Genomic DNA, 18,740 nt, shown 5'->3' with positions numbered 1-18,740 from the left:
CTTAAGAGCACATTGGAGAGGCATATTCCGTGCTAATTTGCAATTACCAATGAGTTTTTTGACTGTAGATACAATTTGAAGCATTATTCATATGCCAAAAAGATATGAATTTGCATTTCCACTGTATGAATGCCTTTTTGACTCATTAGAAGGGAAATTTTGAGTGATTTTGCCATCTGAGGTGTAATTTATACATGGAAAGTCATATGGTATTACACCTTAACTAGTAGAAACTAGGACTTCGAGCCATACCGACGGATCTTCAATATGAATGTCTGAAGGATCGTTTGTGTAGCATAAACATGTGGTAAGACAAAGTCATATTTTCTAAAGTTCAGGCTATCTAGATTATATTATGTCCATGCATCAAACGCCACTATTCCCATCCGTGAAATCCTACTATCTTACACGCATACATCTCCTAAAATCATCTCTCAGTCCAAAATCACTTTCTCATTGCCTTCAATGCATCGATATTCTCATTTCCTACCTCTGACATCTCCTCACACAGGCGCAAGCCCGCTCGCAGTTCTGCTTCGGTTCTTCGACAGTCGAGACATTTATCAGTTCTAGCTTCGAGTGTAGCAGCTTTCTCTTCAGGTGTTGGTTCTACTATAGGCAAACAATAGCGATCTCGGTAGATTCCCAGTGCTTCTTCACACCTCTTGGGGCCGTATCTGAATTCGCTTGGCTGCCCATTCGATCGATGCTTCGGGCTGCAACTATGTGTTACATATTTCCAATAACACATCTAAGTCCGTTGATATTAGTTACTTTTTGTTCTTGACTATCTGCAGGCAAGAGAGCTACGTACGATAGAATATATATATATCGCTTAATGTTCAACAAGCAAGTACACCTTGTAGAGGCAAGTCTAAGCTTGTTGTTAGATCAACTATTAGCTTCTTATATTTCACTCTCAAACTCAATACGTACTGAAGGTTGCTGATCAAGAAAGAACCAAATGTTCGCCTAATGTAAAATGCTGGAATAGAGCAGAAAATGGACTCGTGAAAGATATATGGAGAGACTCGACGCAGGAGTTTGTTGAAAGGGGTATTGAATTAAGATAGAGAACCGGGTATGATGAGTGCTTGGTGTGGAGTAGATTATTGGTATAATCTAGATGTTGAAATAAATATTGTGATGGGTATACGTTTTACGTTATCAAGGCAGGAAAGTAGACCAGAGTTCTCGTTGTTTGAGGGATATCTGATCCGACATAGAAGAATTAACGTGTGAAGAAAGGTTCTGAGAATAGGGGAATCTCGCGCCTTTTATGTGCTTGGGAACAGGAAGATGTATGACTGAATATAACATTTTCAATCATAGAGAGGGGTTTTTAAGTGATATACTCACTTAAGATATGAGATATGAGATAAATTGACTATGGGAGAACACTGTGATGGGTGTAAATGCTGTAGTCAGTCATTGAGAGTGACTCTATGAGTGAAATTATCATTCGAAGTGCTATTGATATGTCAAAGTGGGCATGAACCACTGATCCCAGTCATTGAGAAGTACTTCATGGGCATGATTTATGTATCGAGAGCAGTACGAAATGACATTTCCGCCAATATAGACACCATTTCCAGTCATTGACAAGAACTTTATGGATAAAGCTACTACTCAAAGTCTTGCTGATACGTCAAAATAGTTATGAAATAAGTTTCCACTGATATGGAGGCCATGTTCAGTCACCTAACTATCAAAACGGGTGTGAAATGAATATTACTTCCAACCTTAGATGACTATCCAAAGAATCGTTTACATGCCAACATGAATATGAATGACTATGTGAAAAGACAACTATCACCTACCTTTACGAAAGGGAAGCTCAAGTAACAACTATCCAAAGCATTATTTGTGTGAAAGAACTTCAATTTCACACTTATTTTTGACAAATACATCACATCATAAGTGAAAACATCATCATACCTTTCCTGCTGACTCATACAGCTTTTCCACTCTACTATCTCTTTTTCCCCAAGAAAAGCTCCCCCGTTACAAGCACGGAAAGACACAACATCTCAAAACCCACCACGCACTGTAGGTAAAGGAGCATACGACAAATTGTAACAAGTAGCCGTATCTATCAGCGCCAGAAATGGATATATAGACGAGCTACTATTTAGTCTAATGAGAAAACCGAGCAATACTCTAAACTTATGTATCTAAGCGAACCAGGTCAAAAATACTTGGGTGCCTAATCTGAAGACTTCCATAAGATGCTCTGCAACGTCTTTGTCCTCTCCGCGTCTCCTAACAATTTCATACACTTCTTTCATCACAGGAAAATGGAATAGTAGAAACTTCTTTTGATTGGTCGTTATTTGCATACTAGAAGCTATTATTGCTCTATTATGCGCCTACAATGCAAACAAATCTATAAACCAATACCTAGTATTTTGGCTTAACTAGAATACCTTTGAATGCTTTTAATACCCCCTTTGATATGAAACCTTTTTACATAACCTCGACCTGGTTCTCGTCACTCTCGCTCATGCTCTCATCTCCACTAACTTCGGCGTTTTCACGTTCTCTCTTCTCCATGAGTGCTTGCAATTCAGCATCATCGTTCTCGGTAACTGCCTTAGGTTCCATCTTGACGATCAATCCACCTCCTGCGGCTTCGATGTTCTTTCTGATGTCCACGATTGCGGCTTCCAGAGTCGAGATACCGACAGATTTTTCCAGACATGTGCTTGTAAGAACGTAGAGTGGTGGGGACACGAGCTTGACTTTAACTTGGTTATCGGCGGTGTTTCTGGCTTCAGCAGTTCTTAAAGCGGTCTTAACGGCATCAATTCCCTCATATCCAAAGCAAGTAACTTCGACATCGGCACGGACTTTTGTTGGTTGCGGTGTAAGACGTTTTCCAATATATGATTTTAATTCCTCGGCGACAACATCGTTAGGGAATTCGACATCGTTCCAAGTTTCGGCGTTTCTATTTTCATGTCAGCATATGTAAAATCCAGGTGGATCGGAAATTCCATACGTTATTGAAAGCTTGAAAGCATCAACAGCATGTCCGTATTTCTTGTTCAATGGCCAAACAATTTTCTCGTACAACTCTTCGATAGGATGCTTGGTCTTTTCCGCAACATGGCGCATAATCGAATGGACCATTTTACCCTTATTGTATCGTTCCTCGCATCTTACAATATCTTCAGGTGACACTCTTCGTTTGGAAAGATCAATATAACCTGCAATTGACCAGATCAGCCTTCCGCCACAATATAACATTCAACGATTTTGAGCATACCCTTCTCCTTGTCGACTCTGAGAACAACGACAACCTCATTACGGCCAACACGAATAAGTTTTTGGATACTTCTGATACGACGTCTAGATAATTCGGACAGGAGAATCATGCCATCGATGTTATCGTATTCGAGGAGCTTAACATAAGCACCCATCTCTGCGATCTGCGAAGCTGGCGATTAGTATTTCCCCTCTACCTGGGAGGGCGCCTCTGATTCCATACCTGCTTGACATTCACCATGACGAAGCTATCGATCTCGGGGTATTTTTCTTCATAGAAACGGCAGTTTGTGAGAGACATGATTGCGATTGTTGCGCGGCTGAGCGCGTGGTGAAAACTTTGTGGGTTTTGTTTGGCTTCGTCGCCGAATATGAGAAGCTTTTTCAAATGTCGGACCAGACGTGGTGGATTATGTTGATATTGCTGTTCTTTGTACAAATTCAAATTCGTGATAGATTTCTCCCAAAGTTGACAAGGCTCTAAGGTTGAAAGAGTCACAATCTTTCGGTCGGGGATTTGGGGAGGGGCCGGTGGTGGGATGGTCTCGCTAAATAAAAAAAGAGCTGGACGCTTCTAATTGGTGCAGTGACGTCTAAGTATCGAATGTCTTACATAACCTCATTGGATTTGACTGAAGCTTCATGAAATTGTTCCCTGCCAGTCGATTGTCTATGTGGTGCTCTGATTTCCAAGGTGATCGATTGATTGCTTTTGCACAACAACAACTCTTGGCCGTATCCAACTATGGAATCTTCATCGATATGCCAAAGTGGAGTATTTATGAATAGCAGTCGATTCTGCTAAACAATCTGCAATCTTTTACGCCGACATCATGTCTTCTGAAACGGTTTCCTCCCTTGTGGGAAGCTCTGTGGGCTCCATGGACTCGACGATAGCTTCGGCCATGGCGTCAGTTACTGGTATACCAACAAACCAGACAGATGCTGCAGTGGCAGGATCAACATTTGGAGTTTTTGGAAAAATGATCATGTTCTTCATCAGAGTGATTCCTGGAATTCTTTACTGGGCTATAACTTTCACGACAATCACAATGCCGACTTTCCTCTTTACGCTGTTCTCGACTAGCTTGACATTTACCATGAATGCTACGACTTTGTATGTGCCGGTCGACTTGCTATACTGTGTTTGCTAACTGCTTATTTTAGGATGTTGATCATGGTGGCATTTATGTCAACCATGAGTTGGTTCGTAAGATATCGCTTTCTCAATATGTATTCTCGATTGCCTCCGGAACCTCAGCGAAAGGAACCCCAAATCGATCTCTATCCAGACACGCAAGATGAAGGATCAAAGTCGGGGTTTTCCAATTACCTGGATGAGTTTCTGAGCGCCATCAAGATCTTTGGTTATTTGGAACGCCCAGTCTTCCACGAACTCACACGCTCAATGCAAACGAGAAAGCTCATAGCTGGTGAAACCTTGAACCTTGAGGAGGAAAAGGGATTCTGCCTAGTGGTTGATGGATTAGTGGAAATCTTTGTCAAGTCGGCTCGAGAGGGACGTGGATCGGATACCGATCCTATGTCATATGAACGAGAGGACTCAGATAGTGGATCTGGCCCCCACCGAGGTGCTGGGCACCAGGGCTACCAGTTGTTAACTGAGGTTAGGAATGGTGCACCTATGTCATCTCTCTTTTCTATACTTTCACTTTTTACAGAAGATGTCAAATTGAGACATTCGGATGATGACGACTTCGATGGAAATGGTACTCCTGATCATCAGGAATATAGCCACGATGCTCCTCCATCACTTCCCACAAGTCCAATATACGGGGCTCCCAGTCAGGATGGCCAAAGAGATGATAGGAATCGTCGTGCTTCTTCGACTACTGTCAATGCAAGAATACCCCCATTGTCATTAGACGCTGCAGCCGACATTTACCCACGTCGACCTAGGCCTAAGAGATTGAACACAACTTCTGTGCACCCTGATATTGTGGCCAGAGCTACAGTTGATACCACAATTGCTATAATTCCTGCCAGCGCTTTTCGTCGATTAACCAGAGTATATCCTAAAGCTACAGCACACATCGTTCAGGTCATTTTGACGAGATTGCAGAGAGTCACTCTTGCGACTGGTCACTCTTATCTTGGTTTAACTAGTGAGGTCCTTCGCACTGAAAAGCACATGAATAAGTACACAACCTACGAATTACCAAATTTCCTCCGAGGCGATGCATTGAAGCGCTTGAAGGAGAAGTTTATAAGAGAAAAAGAGAGGATTGGAGCTGAAGAAGGTAGCAAAGGTATAGCTTTGCATAATCCTGGGGCTGGAAGACGGCGAAGATCTAGTCACAGCCTTAGAAAAGAGGCTACGATACATGCTTCATCAGTCAGAGGGTCCATGTCGATGTCCAGACAGACCTTTGAAACACCCGGTGGAGAGTCTACCGTCAGTCCAAGTCCCGGAGATCTTCTTACAAATATTCAGATGTCACGTCATGCTGGTAGAAAACCTGCATCAAGCGTAACTCAAGGTTCTAATCCTCAAGTATGGCATCATGATGCTCAAAGTCCGCTTTCTCAAAGAACATCAAACCCTTTCAATGGTCCAATGAATGCACGAATTCCTCTTCACCGCCAAGAATCCATTGATGAAGACGGCATGTTCAGAAAATCCATATTAGAGTGTATTTTTAAAGCTATTGGTCTTACAAACACTAAAAATGCCCTACGTATGTCAGATTCTGTCGAAGGCTCTCCTCGATTGCTTTCGTATGATCAAAAACGTCAAAAGGCAATTTTCGGCAGCAACTCTTTCACTAGCAACGCCTTTGGCCTTATTGACCCCTACGAAGGTTCTGTAGATGAAACCGAATCAGTGACATCTGGTGGAGTTAGTGCTGGTGGCTACCCAAGTACTCAAGGCCTCGCTCAAGAGCTCAAGGATGAAGTCGAGATTGTTTACTTTCCCAAAGGCTCAGTCCTTGTGGAACAAGGGGAAAGAAATCCCGGACTTTATTACGTTATTGATGGATTTCTAGATGTTAGTGTTCCTGTTGATGAGAAATCAGACTCTATGGTTTTAGGCAGCTCTTTTCGACACTCTTCGGCCGACAAGAATGTAAATGATCCAATGCCTTCTCTATCTAGAACCAAGACTGGTTCATCGCGTGTCTCAGGAATTAATGCTGCAGGGCACGAGGGCAAAAATCGAAAATCCGCAGATCGAAAAAGTCTAGCGCTTATCAAGCCAGGCGGTATTGCAGGCTACATCGGTACCATATCTTCTTATCGCTCGTTCATTGATGTTGTGGCCAAAACAGATGTTTACGTAGGATTCTTACCACGAACATCATTGGAAAGAATTGTCGAGAAGTATCCAGTCGTGCTTCTCACTATGGCGAAGCGTCTTACCAGTCTATTGCCTAGATTGATCCTACATATCGACTTTGCACTTGAATGGGTGCAAGTGAATGCCGGCCAAGTTATCTACCACCAAGGAGATGACAGCGATGCGATTTATATTGTTCTGAATGGCCGACTTCGACTTGTAGTCAATAATGATGAAGCTGGAATGAAAGTCATTGGCGAGTATGGACAAGGCGAAAGTGTTGGAGAACTAGAGGTTATGACAGAATCCGTAAGACCTGCTACACTCCATGCGATTCGAGATACCGAACTTGCAAAATTCCCCAAGACACTCTTCAATAGTCTTGCGCAAGAACATCCAGGTATCACGATCAAGATCTCCAAGATTATTGCATCCCGTATGCGAGCCTTGGTAGAAGAGCCAGTCTTCGTGCAAACTAAAGAGAAAGTTACCGGTGCCACAAACGATAAGGTATCTTCGATGGTCAATCTTCGTACTGTTGCCATACTTCCTGTCACTGCTGGAGTTCCTGTGGTCGAATTCGGCAGTCGTCTAATGAATGCTTTGACTCAAATTGGGGCACCGAATGGTGTGACTTCTCTCAACCAAGCTGCTATTCTTAATCATCTTGGTAGACATGCTTTCAGCCGTATGGGGAAGCTCAAACTCTCACAATACCTTGCTGATCTTGAGGAGAAGTATGGATTGGTTTTGTATATTGCCGGTGAGTGACACCTTTCCTCGAAACACTAGAATTTACGAACACCCCCCTCTGAGATCATCACTAATACTTTTTTCAGACACAAACGTGAACTCGCCTTGGACCCAAACTTGCATCAGCCAAGCTGATTGCATTCTCCTGATAGGTATAGCAGATGGTTCGCCTGCGATTGGAGAGTACGAACGATTCTTATTGGGAATGAAAACTACCGCGAGAAAAGAATTGGTACTATTGCACACAGACCGCTTCTCCTCGCCTGGTGTGACTCGCGCTTGGCTTAGAAATCGAGTTTGGATCAATGGCGGACATCACCATGTTCAAATGGACTTCAGAACTAGTCCTATTCCAGTGCATCCTCAAGCAAGAAAATTTGGAACTGCATTGAAACAGCGAGTACAAGTAATTCAAGCAGAAATTCAGAAGTACACATCTCGTCGTGTACGGCAGTCACCACTATACTCCGCTGAAACTCCCTTCAAAGGCGACTTTCACCGCATTGCTAGACGCCTTTGTGGCAAATCTATTGGTCTCGTACTTGGAGGAGGTGGTGCCCGTGGTATATCTCAGGTTGGAATAATCAGAGCTATGGAAGAATCTGGAATTCCCATCGATATCATTGGAGGAACTTCTATTGGATCATTCATCGGTGCATTATACGCTCGCGACGCAGACGTTGTTCCAATGTATGGACGCGCGAAAAAATTCTCAGGTCGCATGGCAAGTATGTGGCGCTTTGCACTGGATTTGACATATCCATCTGCTTCTTACACCACTGGTCATGAGTTTAATCGTGGTATCTTCAAGACTTTTGGCAATACTCAGATTGAAGATTTCTGGCTCGAGTTTTATTGCAATACTACTAATATCAGTAAGAGTCGATCAGAAATTCACACCAGTGGATACGCATGGAGATACGTGAGAGCATCCATGTCTCTTGCTGGACTTCTCCCGCCACTATGTGATGAAGGAAGTATGTTGTTAGATGGTGGATACGTAGACAACCTAACAGTTTCTCATATGAAATCCTTGGGGGCTGACATCATCTTTGCTATTGATGTTGGCAGTCTTGACGACAACATGCCACAGAATTTTGGTGACTCCCTCTCTGGATTCTGGGCATTCGCGAATCGTTGGAATCCATTCTCATCGTACCCAAATCCACCTACTTTGGCTGAGATCCAAGCACGCCTGGCATATGTATCCAGCGTCGACGCTCTAGAACGAGCAAAGACAACTCCAGGATGTCTATACATGAGACCTCCAATTGATGATTATGGAACTCTAGACTTTGGTAAATTTGATGAAATCTATCAGGTGGGTTACAAATTCGGACAAGAGTATCTGGCGAAAATGAGAGATCAGGGAATTCTTCCGCTTGTCGATGAGACTGAGGAGAAGAAGGCCCTGAGGAGAACCATGGCACCGAGAAGAGCTAGTATTTAGTTCGGAATTTTGCATGAGGGTTGGTGTGGCACTTGTTGCGGTCGTTGCAGCGAAGTTTCGCAGGGCGTTTTGGTGTAGGCCATTGATGGCAATGACGACGATGGTGATATACCCAAGCATATATTGGTATGGGAAATGATCTGTTCATAAGATTTCCATCTGAAATGAGAGATATTATTCAAAATTTATAACTATTACCTCGAGGTGGTTCTTACAAATATATTCTTGCACTCTTGATATTGTTGTGATTGCAGATGTTTATTGTGAATCTAATTGACAAGAATAAGTAACTACCTAGGTGGCCATACCAGCTGAACTCATGACAATCAATGAGCCTCCAAATTCACTAGAAAATAAACGACATCTACATAGAGTTTATGGGTTCTAGATCTGATCCCGTGAACCTGGACGCCGGGATTTCAAGCTAAGAGCCGGCTTCCGATAGGCTGATTTTGGGTGTCGGAGACGGCCGAAATATTTATCAATAATGATCCACAGACAAACAAATCGTGAGAACAAACGTTGAAGAGACACCTTTACATAAGAGTATTGGGATCCCCAGATTTTTAATTTAAATTACTCCTTATTACTTGCTCACTTGCTGGTTAGATTTGTCCACATTGGAAGTTTCATTTTGATCTGAAAATTCCCAAGATTGAAGTTTTGAATGAAGAATACAGATTTCAGATTATACATCCTACAGCCCAGCCCCTCCCTGCAAACAACCAACCTTACAACTGACGTCTGATAATCTCCAACAAGACAAGTTCTCGGCGACAATCCAGAGAGTTATTAGCTGAGGATATATTGAGAGTTCCAATCCAATATCTAGAACTAGCATGATCTCTAAGCCCAGCATGACTTCCTCTTCGTTGTCACCACCAGAGAAATCAACCTTTAAGAGACAGGTTTTCCATGGGACATTTATCCACTGTAAAACTCTGACGGAATTGGAGATTTTACATGACACATATGTGTTTGTGGATGAATATGGAGTCATTGTTAAGATTCTGAGCGGCGATGGTGTTGGTGCTGGAGGTCCAAAGGATTTAAGGGAGCATGTAGGGGAATTGGGCTGGGATACGGATGTCGATGGTGAGGGGGGGGCTTTTGAGTATGTGGGTTCTTCGAAAGATGAACATGGAAAGCATGGAGAGGAACGATTTTTCTTCCCGGGGTTTATTGGTATGTTTCTATTTGGTTTTCTTTTTGTTGTTCGTTTATACGAGGGGTGATGCACAGCATGCAAACGTCTGTTCAGAAGAAAAAGAAGAAAACTATTCACGAACCCGATTAACAAATTATTAGATACACATATCCACGCACCCCAATTTCCAAATTCAGGCCTCTTCGGCTCTTCCACTCTTTTGAACTGGCTAAATACATACACCTTTCCCCTCGAAGCCTCTCTTTCTGCTCTCCCCAAAGCCCACGCTATCTACTCCCGCGTGATCCAACGTACACTATCTCACGGAACAACTACCGCCGCCTATTACGCTACCATCCACGTTGAATCCACCAATCTCCTCGCCGATCTCTGTTTGCAAAAGGGCCAGAGAGCACTCGTAGGACGCTGTTGTATGGATAGCGATTCTGGTGCCAATCCAGATTACTACCGCGACGACGATTCGGCTCAGAGTTTAGAGCGAACGAAGAAATGTATTTCCCACTGTGAAAATATCGATCCGGATCGGAAACTCATCACGCCTATTCTGACCCCGCGTTTTGCACCGAGTTGTACCCCGCAACTGATGAGTTCTCTGGGCGAGATTGCTGTGCAAAAGGATCTTCCGATTCAAACGCATATTTCGGAGAATCGCTCTGAGATCGAATGGGTTAAGGAATTGTTCTCAGATTGCGATAGTTATACACATGTATATGATAAGTATTCCTGTTTGACGCCGAAAACAATATTAGCGCATGCCGTGCACATCGGAGAGGATGAAGCGGCATTGATTAAAGAGAGAGGAAGCGGTATTGCGCATTGTCCTGTGAGCAATAGTGCGTTGACTAGTGGAATGGCGAGGGTGAGATGGATGATAGATAGGGGACTGAATGTGGGACTGGGAACGGATGTTAGTGGAGGATTCAGCGCGAGTGTTTTGGCGGCGGCAAGAGAAGCAAGTTGTGTTAGTCGGTGTGTTGCTTCTGGGATCGGCGGATCCGAAAATACAAATGGAAAAGAAAGGGATACGTTGAGTGTACCCGAAGTGCTTTATTTGGCCACGAGAGGAGGTGCAAAGGTTGTGGGGATGCAGGATAAGATTGGCGGGTTTGAAGTTGGGAAGGTATGGGATGCGCAATTGATTGGGCTGGGAAAACCTCTTATGCATCTAAATGGAGAGGGCGAGTGGGAAGGGCAAGAGGAATCTCATGAAGGAGAAGTTTCGCAAACAGGACCAGTCGATATCTTCGGTTGGGAAAACTGGGATGAGAAAGTTGCAAAATGGGTTTTCAATGGGGATGATCGGAATACGATGAAAGTTTGGGTCAATGGAAGGTTGGTCCATCAGAGGAGGAATTGATTGGATTGTTGGATTCAGTGAGCGGAATGATAATTAGAGCTTAGATGGAATTGGGAATTCGGGAATCGGTGGGAAATGCAAGTAGAATCGCCATGATAGATATTACTGTTTTGATAGATTGTAAAGATATATTCAAGCCTGCAAATGCTGCGTCGACTTTTGATATTTGCATTTTGATATTTGATATTATATTATACTGAATGTCTGTATCCGACACACTCAATCACATACCTGTACTAGATAAGATAGATTACACAACACCTCCCGATAGATATTCCATTATAGGAATGTAGTATATAAATCCAGCCATCATTAGATTTCAATTCCAAAACGCCTTTCCATCCATTTATCCCTAATATTTTTCCTCGTCCATAGTCCCCGTGTGACTAGACCTATTTCTCCACTCCCTTCCCATCACTTCCATAACCTAACTCTTCACTCCCGCTCACACTCGTCATCGCTCGCACAGAAACTGCACTCCAACCCCGCAACCCCAAGAATCAACTCACTGGCGCGTTCTCCCGCCGCCATAACCGCAAACTGCGGATTCGTCGTCACCGGCGCCAAGATACTCGCGTCAACCACGTGGACATTTTGCATACCGATCACCGTCGTGTCCACATCCACACAGCTTCCCAATCGACAACTCGACGACCAGTGATTAACCATTCCGCGTGCGTATGCCGAGGCTGTGGTGATGTATGTCTCGATTTCGGATTCCGTAGCGTTCTGTGGGATGTTCATGGATGTGAGACCGGAGTTTGGGAGGGCGGAAAAGATGGTGTGGATAAATGAGGCGATGTCCTTGGCATCGCGGGGATTGGAGTAGTAGACATCGTCGCTGGGGCCGGGGATGAAGTTATCGTCCAAGATGACTTTGCCTGATGAGAGAAGACCTGAGGTTCCGTAGACGTTGAGGGTGATGGTGTTGTTGGTGGTGAAGTCGGAGTAGCCGGATGAATCGATGGTTCCTTGGAGACCTGCGATGGAGCCGTCGGCGTGCGCAATCGTGGTCCAGAAAACGGAGGTTTCGGATGCGAATGAGTAGGGACCGCTGCGGGAATCGAGATAGAGAGCTTTATCGTCAGCTGGAGGCGAGTCGTAGGAGTAAGTGTATGATTCGATGGAATCACCTTGGAGTTCGATGAAGGTATTTGGGTTGTCGAAAAGGCCGGCTCCGATTGCCGTATTGTTTATCCATTCGGCACTCGTGAGGTTTGGGGAGAGTTTCCCTGCAGCAGAGAGTTTGGAGAGGGTTTCGGCATCGCCGATTCCGGAGTACATGAGGAGAGAGGGACTTTGAATGGCACCGGCTGATAAAACTACTCTTCCGGTTGGTGTAGTTGAGATGATAGTTTCGACGCCGTTGATTAAGGCTGTGACTCCAGTAGCAGTATCTCCATCCCGTTCTACTCTTACTACACGGACTCCGCTTTGGAGACGGAAGTTACTGCGTTGAAGGGCTGATTGAAGATATGTAGTAACGGGGCCTCCTCTTTGACCATTGTTGTAATCGAATATTGGGTAGCCGAACACGTCAGTTTTATCGTCGGCTTGAGCATTGATATCAACATCTTTGTAGCCCAATCCATCGACCAACCATTTTCTCGCAGCATCATATCCAGTTTGAAGAGAACGAATGCCATCTTGTGAAGTAAGGTTAGTCGAGGTTTGAGTATCGTACAGGCGTTGAATGGAAGCATCCATGTTTGTCGAGTTCCACTAGATGCAGGGTTAACATATGAATACTTAGATATTGGAAGTACAAGAAATTATCACTTACTTCAGCAGGGAAATATAAATCCCAGTCAGAAGCTGGAGGCTCAAAGAACAATCCAGCATTGATAGCTGAACTTCCTCCAATAGTACATCCTCCATAGGCATTTACTTCTGCTCCGCACACGAGACCTCCTCCATCTGCAAAAATGGATTTATAAAGTCCAGGTACATCGACTCGTGAGAGGTTTGTACCACTAAGCCATTCCTATTACAAATTAGAGACCTCCTCGTCAATGTATATTAAGAATGCAAGAAACTAACCGGCCTTCTCGCATCTAAGTCTCCGCCCGTAACTCCATAAGATTGATTACCTCCTTCAAGTAACAGAGTCTTGAGGCCTGCTTCGGAAAGTCGTGATGCAACTATACCATAAAAATCAACAAATGCACTTTTGTATCCTCTCAAAAATCAAAACCTCAATACATACCAACAATTCCTGCAGGTCCAGATCCCACAATAATAGCATCCCATTGCTCCTGAATCCAAGCATTATCCGCCTGTCCCCAAACACCAGTCACCAACCCAACAACCAGAGAAAATTGATATGAGACCTTCATTCTGACTTTTGACTTCTCGTTTTCGATTTAAAGATAGCTCAATGAAGACACAAGGAAAAGAGGGAGTGATTTAGCCTTATACTTATATAGATTGACATCACACATATTTACACCAAACTATAGTTACTAACGACTGCATGACTTCACACAGCACTACCAAATTTCGCTATCGACCAGGACTCTGGGCGCCAAGCCCGCCTGTTGTCGATTAACGCCCCTAAACGACTTTTCCGCAGGCATCACATCGGGGAGCTCCTCGGCTTCTATTGAATCGCCCCATCAGATACGAGATTTAGATGCTATAAGCTTGCTGAAGGTTTACCATGTACCTTTCAATCCTGCGCGAAACGATGTACAATTGCCGTATTGATGCCGTAGAACTTACATGAGTAATCTCAATCGTTACACGTTGGCGTCGTTTACCAGATATATTGGTGCTGAATGTCAGAACACGTTATACAAGCGAAGTCATGGGCTATTCGTATCCGTGACTTAGTGACAATTCGGTGGCGGAGCCTGTGTACTAAGTGGAGAAGAGCGAGCTGAGATTTATTCCGAGGCTTAAATCGACTTCAAATCCCTATTTTTGTCTCTTCTAGAAATCAATTGGAATGCAGCATTAGGAAGCCAAAAGCCGATATCATGTTGATTGACGTTAGAACCGTATTTAGATTTCGACCAGGGCCAACAGAACCCTACACTCGGTACCGGCGGACTTTTCAGCAAACGAGAGTTAGAATAAATGTCGTACCTAATCATTCTCATTCTGCATGCACCGACAAATGGGTAATCCCGAGTACGAGATTGTGGATAATAGGAAATATAGTCAGAAATCTTCCGAGGAAGTCGCCCTTCTAGGTTCCGTCGATCGAACACAATTTCTTTGGTACCCACCAACTCCAACTTGCCTATTCATTTCCAGGTGAGACTCGTGAGGGTGAACAATATACAAAAAGTGAAGATCATCTATTCGTCTAATCTTAAGACCTCCCAAAACGCCGCCCAATGCAACCGTATTTTTGCTGTACATAATCCTACATAATCCTATCATTCATGACCATTTACATTCACCCAATCCCCTCCATTATACAATTGATTCCTGATCCCGCTGCGAGTTGGAAGTTTCTAGTCGCTTCAAGATGTATTGGTATAATACCAACATACAACTACTTTGCGTACTGGTCCACACAAATCTAGGTCCTACTCCTCGAAATAACCCCGCTATTCCTTCCGTTCTGTAGATGAGTTTGAGGCCAGTCGGGACGGAAGATGTATCGAGAATTATGCTACCAGGACGAGGTGTATGCGTAGAAGGAGATGATGTGGATATTGATCGAATCTGATGTTTAGTAGGCTTTGTAGGCTTTGTAGATTTTGTCTTCGTACGGGTGGATTGAGAGGGGTTCTTCGGAGACTCCGATGTCTGCTTAGAAGTGGACTCGGGGCTGGAAATGACTTGCGTTTGAATCCTTGTCTTCACAACATCTAGAGGACATGTAATTACTCCTGCCAAACCTCCAGCTGCCGCTCCTGTTAAAAGTTCCAATGGCAATCCAATATCTCGGCTTTCTTTCCATCTTCTCGCCCAAGTTTGACCTTGCTCGTAGAATGCGAATTGTAATGCCGAAAATGGTAGATCTCTAACGATTGTTGCTCTGTACCCATAGAATAGCGCAGAGAACCCTTCTTGCTTGACAATCGTTCGGGCGGCATGCGCTGTGTTTTTGTAATTGTAACCAGAGTTGAAGAATGGGTTATTGTATCGACCTTGGAGTTGTAGGCGGGTTTTGAGGACTTCGGAAGGCACGTAGACGAAGGAGGCTGCGAAATCGGCGACAAACCCTGAATTGTTAGTTTGACGTAAAATTGAACCCAGATTTCTTAAACTTACCACTGGATAGATATGCAAGCCATGGTGGAATGCCATTGTCTATCAGATGCCTCTTACTATACTCATATGTTCCGAAGAATATGATTGTGCCAGGAAAGGATCCAAGAAGAGCAGGAACCCAACCTCCATATAAACCTCTCCGTATTCCTTCTTGTCGCAGAATAGTAGAATATGAGGACGATAGCTTGGTATACTTTGGCGGAACATGCGGGTCACCTTGCTGGCGAGTCTTGACTGTATCCAAAGAATGCATGAGAAGATCCCCCGTGGTTCCACCAATACCTCCAGCAATCATGGCCTACAAACAATCAGTAATTTACCTGTAGAGCAAAAGCTCCAAATCTCACATGTAAATAAGGTGGTCGTCCCTCCTCTTCGACCTCTTCTTGTGCCATGACTTCCGACCCAAGTAGTCGTTTTCCCACTCTAACATTGACGTCTTCCTCCCCTCCATCATCAACAATCCCAAATTTGGTGCGATCTTCTGCTGGCGAACCTGCTGATCCGGAGGAAAACAGGTTGGCAACACGAGAGGTCAGGGACATGGCCCTTCCTCAATTTCCGAAGCTGGTCGCCTTCCTGGTCCCCAAGTATTCAAAAGAGCGAGTTTTCTGTTGCAGCGTTGGTAGGCAAGTACAAATCATTTAAGTTGGGTGTCATAAATGTTTTTGATGCACTTCAACTTTTTTTGCCGGAACCTTCCACATACGTGTGTGCCTGATTAAGTTAAGGCACTTTTGCATGAAACGTGGGGTTGTCCCCTCCATCCCGGTTTGGACTTATGATGAGCTGCAAATTTCAACATGAATCGTCAACAGGATACAACTCTTCTATTTGCCCTTGAATCTGACGATCTACTTATTTCTATTATCATAGACTGGCTAAGTTCTTGTTAAAGATAAACACAAAGCTTTATCAATATTATCATTATTACAGCGAGCAAGACAGCAATAACGATTATTATCATTATCGAGGAGCAGGGAGACAGACGACGAGGCGTTTTGAATCATTTGTATTCGATATCAGGTTTGGAGTAACAGTCATTCTGGGGCCTGGTCCGAACGAATGTTTTCTTTATATGTGATCGAATTACACAATGGACAAGGATTGAAGTATCAGATTTAACTAACCTTTACGTCCACTCAACCTTTTCTCATCGTTTCATCCGCCTGTGCGGAATCTTCCCCAGATCCAAATCTCCTCTCTGTCCTCCTCTCCTCCCCTTCACCTCTTTCCTTGACCCTCTCTTCATCTCCTTAGCAGCCTGTTTCCTATTTCCCACCACAAGAATATCTCTATCATACACTCTCATATCATCTTGCGTAAAAAAAGACGAGCCATAGCTCAGCATTAAGACGCGCACGACGGTCTTACTATCTCGCTCTGAGAGCTCTTTGAAAAGCTCAAGGATTCCGATCGGCCAAGAAAAGCCAGTGGATAACTCGGATGTTGACGTGAACAGAAGTTGGATGTCGATTATGATGTATAGAAGTGGGATGCCTTCCAGTACAGATGCGAGAAGAACCAACCAGTCTGCCTCGGTTTTGGCGGAAATGTACGTTCGTAGGCGAGAAGAGAGACTGGGTTCGGCGTGGAGAGTTGGATTGAGGTTGATGGCTTGGAGTATGAGGCTTTTGATAATATCGATTGTGGTTGTGTTGCCGATTGGTGTCGGTGTCTGAGGTTCGCTGGTTTTCAGTGCCCATATTACAGGTATGCTGGACTCTCGAAGCAGTTGTATGGCGTCTGCAGAAAACTTTCTTATGTGATTCCGCAGTTTGTAGCCTCCTTTTACCATCAAAAGTGAGGACGCCATGCTTGAATTCCAATTCTGCATTTTTGGAGCCAACCAGAAAGCTGAGCCGCCTGCTTGACGCGCCTGTTGTCGCTTGCGAGCGAAGAAATATATCTGGAGGCTCTTCGTTGGATCCAGAGTAACATTTAAGCTGAGGTTATTGATGAAGCTCATCAGCTGCAGCTGGGAGAGCTGCTGGTGCATAGAGACCTGTGCGCTCGAATTGAGAGTCTGGGCAGTCACCATGGTGGTCTTGAGCTCACAAAGCTCTTGGAAGATCTTTGTAAATTTGTCATCGACCTTATCCTCTAAACTCTCTTGCCTCGACATGATGTTGTTCATCACAGAGTGCATATCTCGCTGTTCTGCAAAACTACTGAATTGAGCCGCAGTGGAGATACTTTGCGACAAGTTTCCAATTTTCTGAACGAGGTCGCTATAGCAAAGTTCAGGAGGTCGCGTGAATGAATGGAGAATATGAAGGGCCTTGCTCTCTTTGAACCAGGATAGTGAGACTGTGAGAAACTTTATGATCTGAGCATAGAGCATGATCATAAATTTACGCATCTGCACTGTGGGGTATAAATTTACTGTGTTCTCCATACGAGGAAGGACGTCTGCTACTGAGCACAAGCCATCCATGATTATTGCAAGGGACTTCTCATGATTTACGACTCCCTATACCAAGTCGTCAGACAATGTCCAACAGCGTTTGAGGGGCTTACACACGACTAACACCAGCTTCATGCCACCATATACAAGTGAAACACACTCTGGTGCCTGTTGCACTACTGCATCCATAACAGTGCCATAGCAATGTACCTTCTGGGCAAAGCTCGTGAGACATCGTCGGATCTTGGAATCGCCTCGTCGATCTTCATACTGCAGTTGCGCTTTTGACACACACTTGACTATATCGTCAAGCGTGCTCGGCTTGAGGTCTAAGAACGATTCTAGTTGCGAGGACTTCTTGGGAAGAGTAGCAATAAACTCGGCTACAGCCTCATTGAAGATATTCTCAGCCCAACCAGTGCTCCTACTAGAGATTAGTGCATTTTTTCACGGCCCTGGGAGACATACTTGTTGGCCCAGCTATAATGGGGAGCATATGCTGCAATGTCGGACATTCTCGAGCGTACGCTCTGAACTTTAACGATATCTCATAAGAAGTTCGACAGAAAAGTATATAATCACTTTCTTCAGCCGTCGCGAGGCTGTGCATACCGTAACTACGCCTCAAAAATGGCTTGTCATCATGACCGCGTTATTGGTAGACAGGCTCGAACCAGACTGAACAAACTGCCTGTTGCAGATATACAGCTCATACGTGGCAATCCCACACAGTGAGCTCGATTTAGGAGCCCATGTTGTGCGACCGCGACGTATGTCGGTTTTCGAAGATTGGTAAATTAAATCCGCCTCATG

The 18,740-nt window shown here is 44.2% G+C and overlaps 7 protein-coding genes across 10 annotated transcripts; 2 read left to right on the top strand and 5 right to left on the bottom strand.

Moving 5' to 3' along the window:
- Positions 1-305: 305 nt before the first annotated feature.
- BCIN_01g00680 (hypothetical protein) lies at positions 306-1,222 on the bottom strand. Of its 2 annotated transcripts, none has more exons than XM_024690176.1 (3): positions 937-1,222; positions 815-879; positions 306-751 (listed from the first exon to the last, which is right to left on the bottom strand). In XM_024690176.1, the coding sequence occupies exon 3, from the start codon at positions 749-751 to the stop codon at positions 446-448; it is 306 nt and encodes a 101-aa protein (XP_024545945.1). In that variant the 5' UTR covers positions 815-879; positions 937-1,222; the 3' UTR covers positions 306-445. The 2 variants fall into 2 exon arrangements, with proteins under 2 accessions (XP_024545945.1, XP_024545944.1); XM_024690177.1 differs by having other exon boundaries at positions 815-874.
- Positions 1,223-2,054: 832 nt separating this feature from the next.
- Bcsui2 lies at positions 2,055-3,816 on the bottom strand. Its single transcript, XM_001547189.2, has 4 exons — positions 3,491-3,816; positions 3,269-3,431; positions 3,002-3,209; positions 2,055-2,950 (listed from the first exon to the last, which is right to left on the bottom strand). Exons 1-4 carry the CDS (start codon positions 3,566-3,568, stop codon positions 2,467-2,469), a joined length of 933 nt encoding a protein of 310 aa, XP_001547239.1. The 5' UTR covers positions 3,569-3,816; the 3' UTR covers positions 2,055-2,466.
- Positions 3,817-3,891: 75 nt separating this feature from the next.
- On the top strand, positions 3,892-8,998 carry Bcnte1. Its single transcript, XM_024690175.1, has 3 exons — positions 3,892-4,384; positions 4,435-7,328; positions 7,405-8,998. The coding sequence occupies exons 1-3, from the start codon at positions 4,101-4,103 to the stop codon at positions 8,766-8,768; spliced, it is 4,542 nt and encodes a 1,513-aa protein (XP_024545943.1). The 5' UTR covers positions 3,892-4,100; the 3' UTR covers positions 8,769-8,998.
- Positions 8,999-9,265: 267 nt separating this feature from the next.
- On the top strand, positions 9,266-11,428 carry BCIN_01g00650 (hypothetical protein). The gene is made up of 2 exons (XM_001547186.2): positions 9,266-9,953; positions 10,077-11,428. Exons 1-2 carry the CDS (start codon positions 9,608-9,610, stop codon positions 11,291-11,293), a joined length of 1,563 nt encoding a protein of 520 aa, XP_001547236.2. The 5' UTR covers positions 9,266-9,607; the 3' UTR covers positions 11,294-11,428.
- A 13-nt stretch (positions 11,429-11,441) lies between these two features.
- BCIN_01g00640 (hypothetical protein) lies at positions 11,442-13,828 on the bottom strand. Its single transcript, XM_001547185.2, has 4 exons — positions 13,500-13,828; positions 13,334-13,434; positions 13,077-13,277; positions 11,442-13,015 (listed from the first exon to the last, which is right to left on the bottom strand). The coding sequence occupies exons 1-4, from the start codon at positions 13,627-13,629 to the stop codon at positions 11,729-11,731; spliced, it is 1,719 nt and encodes a 572-aa protein (XP_001547235.1). The 5' UTR covers positions 13,630-13,828; the 3' UTR covers positions 11,442-11,728.
- A 451-nt stretch (positions 13,829-14,279) lies between these two features.
- On the bottom strand, positions 14,280-16,203 carry BCIN_01g00630 (hypothetical protein). The gene is made up of 3 exons (XM_001547184.2): positions 15,868-16,203; positions 15,521-15,818; positions 14,280-15,471 (listed from the first exon to the last, which is right to left on the bottom strand). The coding sequence occupies exons 1-3, from the start codon at positions 16,063-16,065 to the stop codon at positions 14,714-14,716; spliced, it is 1,254 nt and encodes a 417-aa protein (XP_001547234.1). The 5' UTR covers positions 16,066-16,203; the 3' UTR covers positions 14,280-14,713.
- Positions 16,204-16,302: 99 nt separating this feature from the next.
- On the bottom strand, positions 16,303-18,636 carry BCIN_01g00620 (hypothetical protein). Of its 3 annotated transcripts, XM_024690174.1 has the most exons (4): positions 18,396-18,636; positions 18,045-18,351; positions 16,651-17,993; positions 16,303-16,592 (listed from the first exon to the last, which is right to left on the bottom strand). In XM_024690174.1, the coding sequence occupies exons 1-3, from the start codon at positions 18,440-18,442 to the stop codon at positions 16,674-16,676; spliced, it is 1,674 nt and encodes a 557-aa protein (XP_024545942.1). In that variant the 5' UTR covers positions 18,443-18,636; the 3' UTR covers positions 16,303-16,592; positions 16,651-16,673. The 3 variants fall into 3 exon arrangements, with proteins under 3 accessions (XP_024545942.1, XP_024545940.1, XP_024545941.1); XM_024690172.1 differs by having other exon boundaries at positions 16,303-17,993; XM_024690173.1 differs by having other exon boundaries at positions 16,303-17,993; positions 18,052-18,351.
- Positions 18,637-18,740: the final 104 nt, after the last annotated feature.

The sequence above is a fragment of the Botrytis cinerea genome, chromosome 1, assembly GCF_000143535.2.
Source record: "Botrytis cinerea B05.10 chromosome 1, complete sequence".
NCBI lineage: Eukaryota > Fungi > Ascomycota > Leotiomycetes > Helotiales > Sclerotiniaceae > Botrytis > Botrytis cinerea.
The sequence above is the reverse complement of the archived record's forward strand: the minus strand, read 5'-3'. Positions and strand labels throughout refer to the sequence as shown.

Excerpts from the sequence above, each read along its gene's own strand:
- BCIN_01g00640 (XM_001547185.2), bottom strand. The coding sequence starts at position 13,629 with ATGAAGGTCTCATATCAATTTTCTCTGGTTGTTGGGTTGGTGACTGGT. Across the intron at positions 13,435-13,499 it reads TGGACCTGCAGGAATTGTTG|TTGCATCACGACTTTCCGAA; the intron begins GTATGTATTGAG and ends TTTATGGTATAG. Across the intron at positions 13,016-13,076 it reads ATTTATATTTCCCTGCTGAA|TGGAACTCGACAAACATGGA; the intron begins GTAAGTGATAAT and ends CCCTGCATCTAG.
- Bcnte1 (XM_024690175.1), top strand. The coding sequence starts at position 4,101 with ATGTCTTCTGAAACGGTTTCCTCCCTTGTGGGAAGCTCTGTGGGCTCC. Across the intron at positions 4,385-4,434 it reads ACCATGAATGCTACGACTTT|GATGTTGATCATGGTGGCAT; the intron begins GTATGTGCCGGT and ends TGCTTATTTTAG. Across the intron at positions 7,329-7,404 it reads ATTGGTTTTGTATATTGCCG|ACACAAACGTGAACTCGCCT; the intron begins GTGAGTGACACC and ends TACTTTTTTCAG.
- BCIN_01g00630 (XM_001547184.2), bottom strand. The coding sequence starts at position 16,065 with ATGTCCCTGACCTCTCGTGTTGCCAACCTGTTTTCCTCCGGATCAGCA. Across the intron at positions 15,819-15,867 it reads GACGACCACCTTATTTACAT|GCCATGATTGCTGGAGGTAT; the intron begins GTGAGATTTGGA and ends GATTGTTTGTAG. Across the intron at positions 15,472-15,520 it reads GCTTGCATATCTATCCAGTG|GGTTTGTCGCCGATTTCGCA; the intron begins GTAAGTTTAAGA and ends CTAACAATTCAG.
- BCIN_01g00650 (XM_001547186.2), top strand. The coding sequence starts at position 9,608 with ATGATCTCTAAGCCCAGCATGACTTCCTCTTCGTTGTCACCACCAGAG. Across the intron at positions 9,954-10,076 it reads TTTCTTCCCGGGGTTTATTG|ATACACATATCCACGCACCC; the intron begins GTATGTTTCTAT and ends ACAAATTATTAG.
- Bcsui2 (XM_001547189.2), bottom strand. The coding sequence starts at position 3,568 with ATGTCTCTCACAAACTGCCGTTTCTATGAAGAAAAATACCCCGAGATC. Across the intron at positions 3,432-3,490 it reads TCATGGTGAATGTCAAGCAG|ATCGCAGAGATGGGTGCTTA; the intron begins GTATGGAATCAG and ends CCAGCTTCGCAG. Across the intron at positions 2,951-3,001 it reads GCTTTCAAGCTTTCAATAAC|AAACGCCGAAACTTGGAACG; the intron begins GTATGGAATTTC and ends ACATGAAAATAG.
- BCIN_01g00680 (XM_024690176.1), bottom strand. The coding sequence starts at position 751 with ATGTGTTATTGGAAATATGTAACACATAGTTGCAGCCCGAAGCATCGA.
- BCIN_01g00620 (XM_024690172.1), bottom strand. The coding sequence starts at position 18,442 with ATGTCCGACATTGCAGCATATGCTCCCCATTATAGCTGGGCCAACAA. Across the intron at positions 18,352-18,395 it reads CATTATAGCTGGGCCAACAA|GAGCACTGGTTGGGCTGAGA; the intron begins GTATGTCTCCCA and ends AATCTCTAGTAG. Across the intron at positions 17,994-18,044 it reads GCATGAAGCTGGTGTTAGTC|GGAGTCGTAAATCATGAGAA; the intron begins GTGTGTAAGCCC and ends GACTTGGTATAG.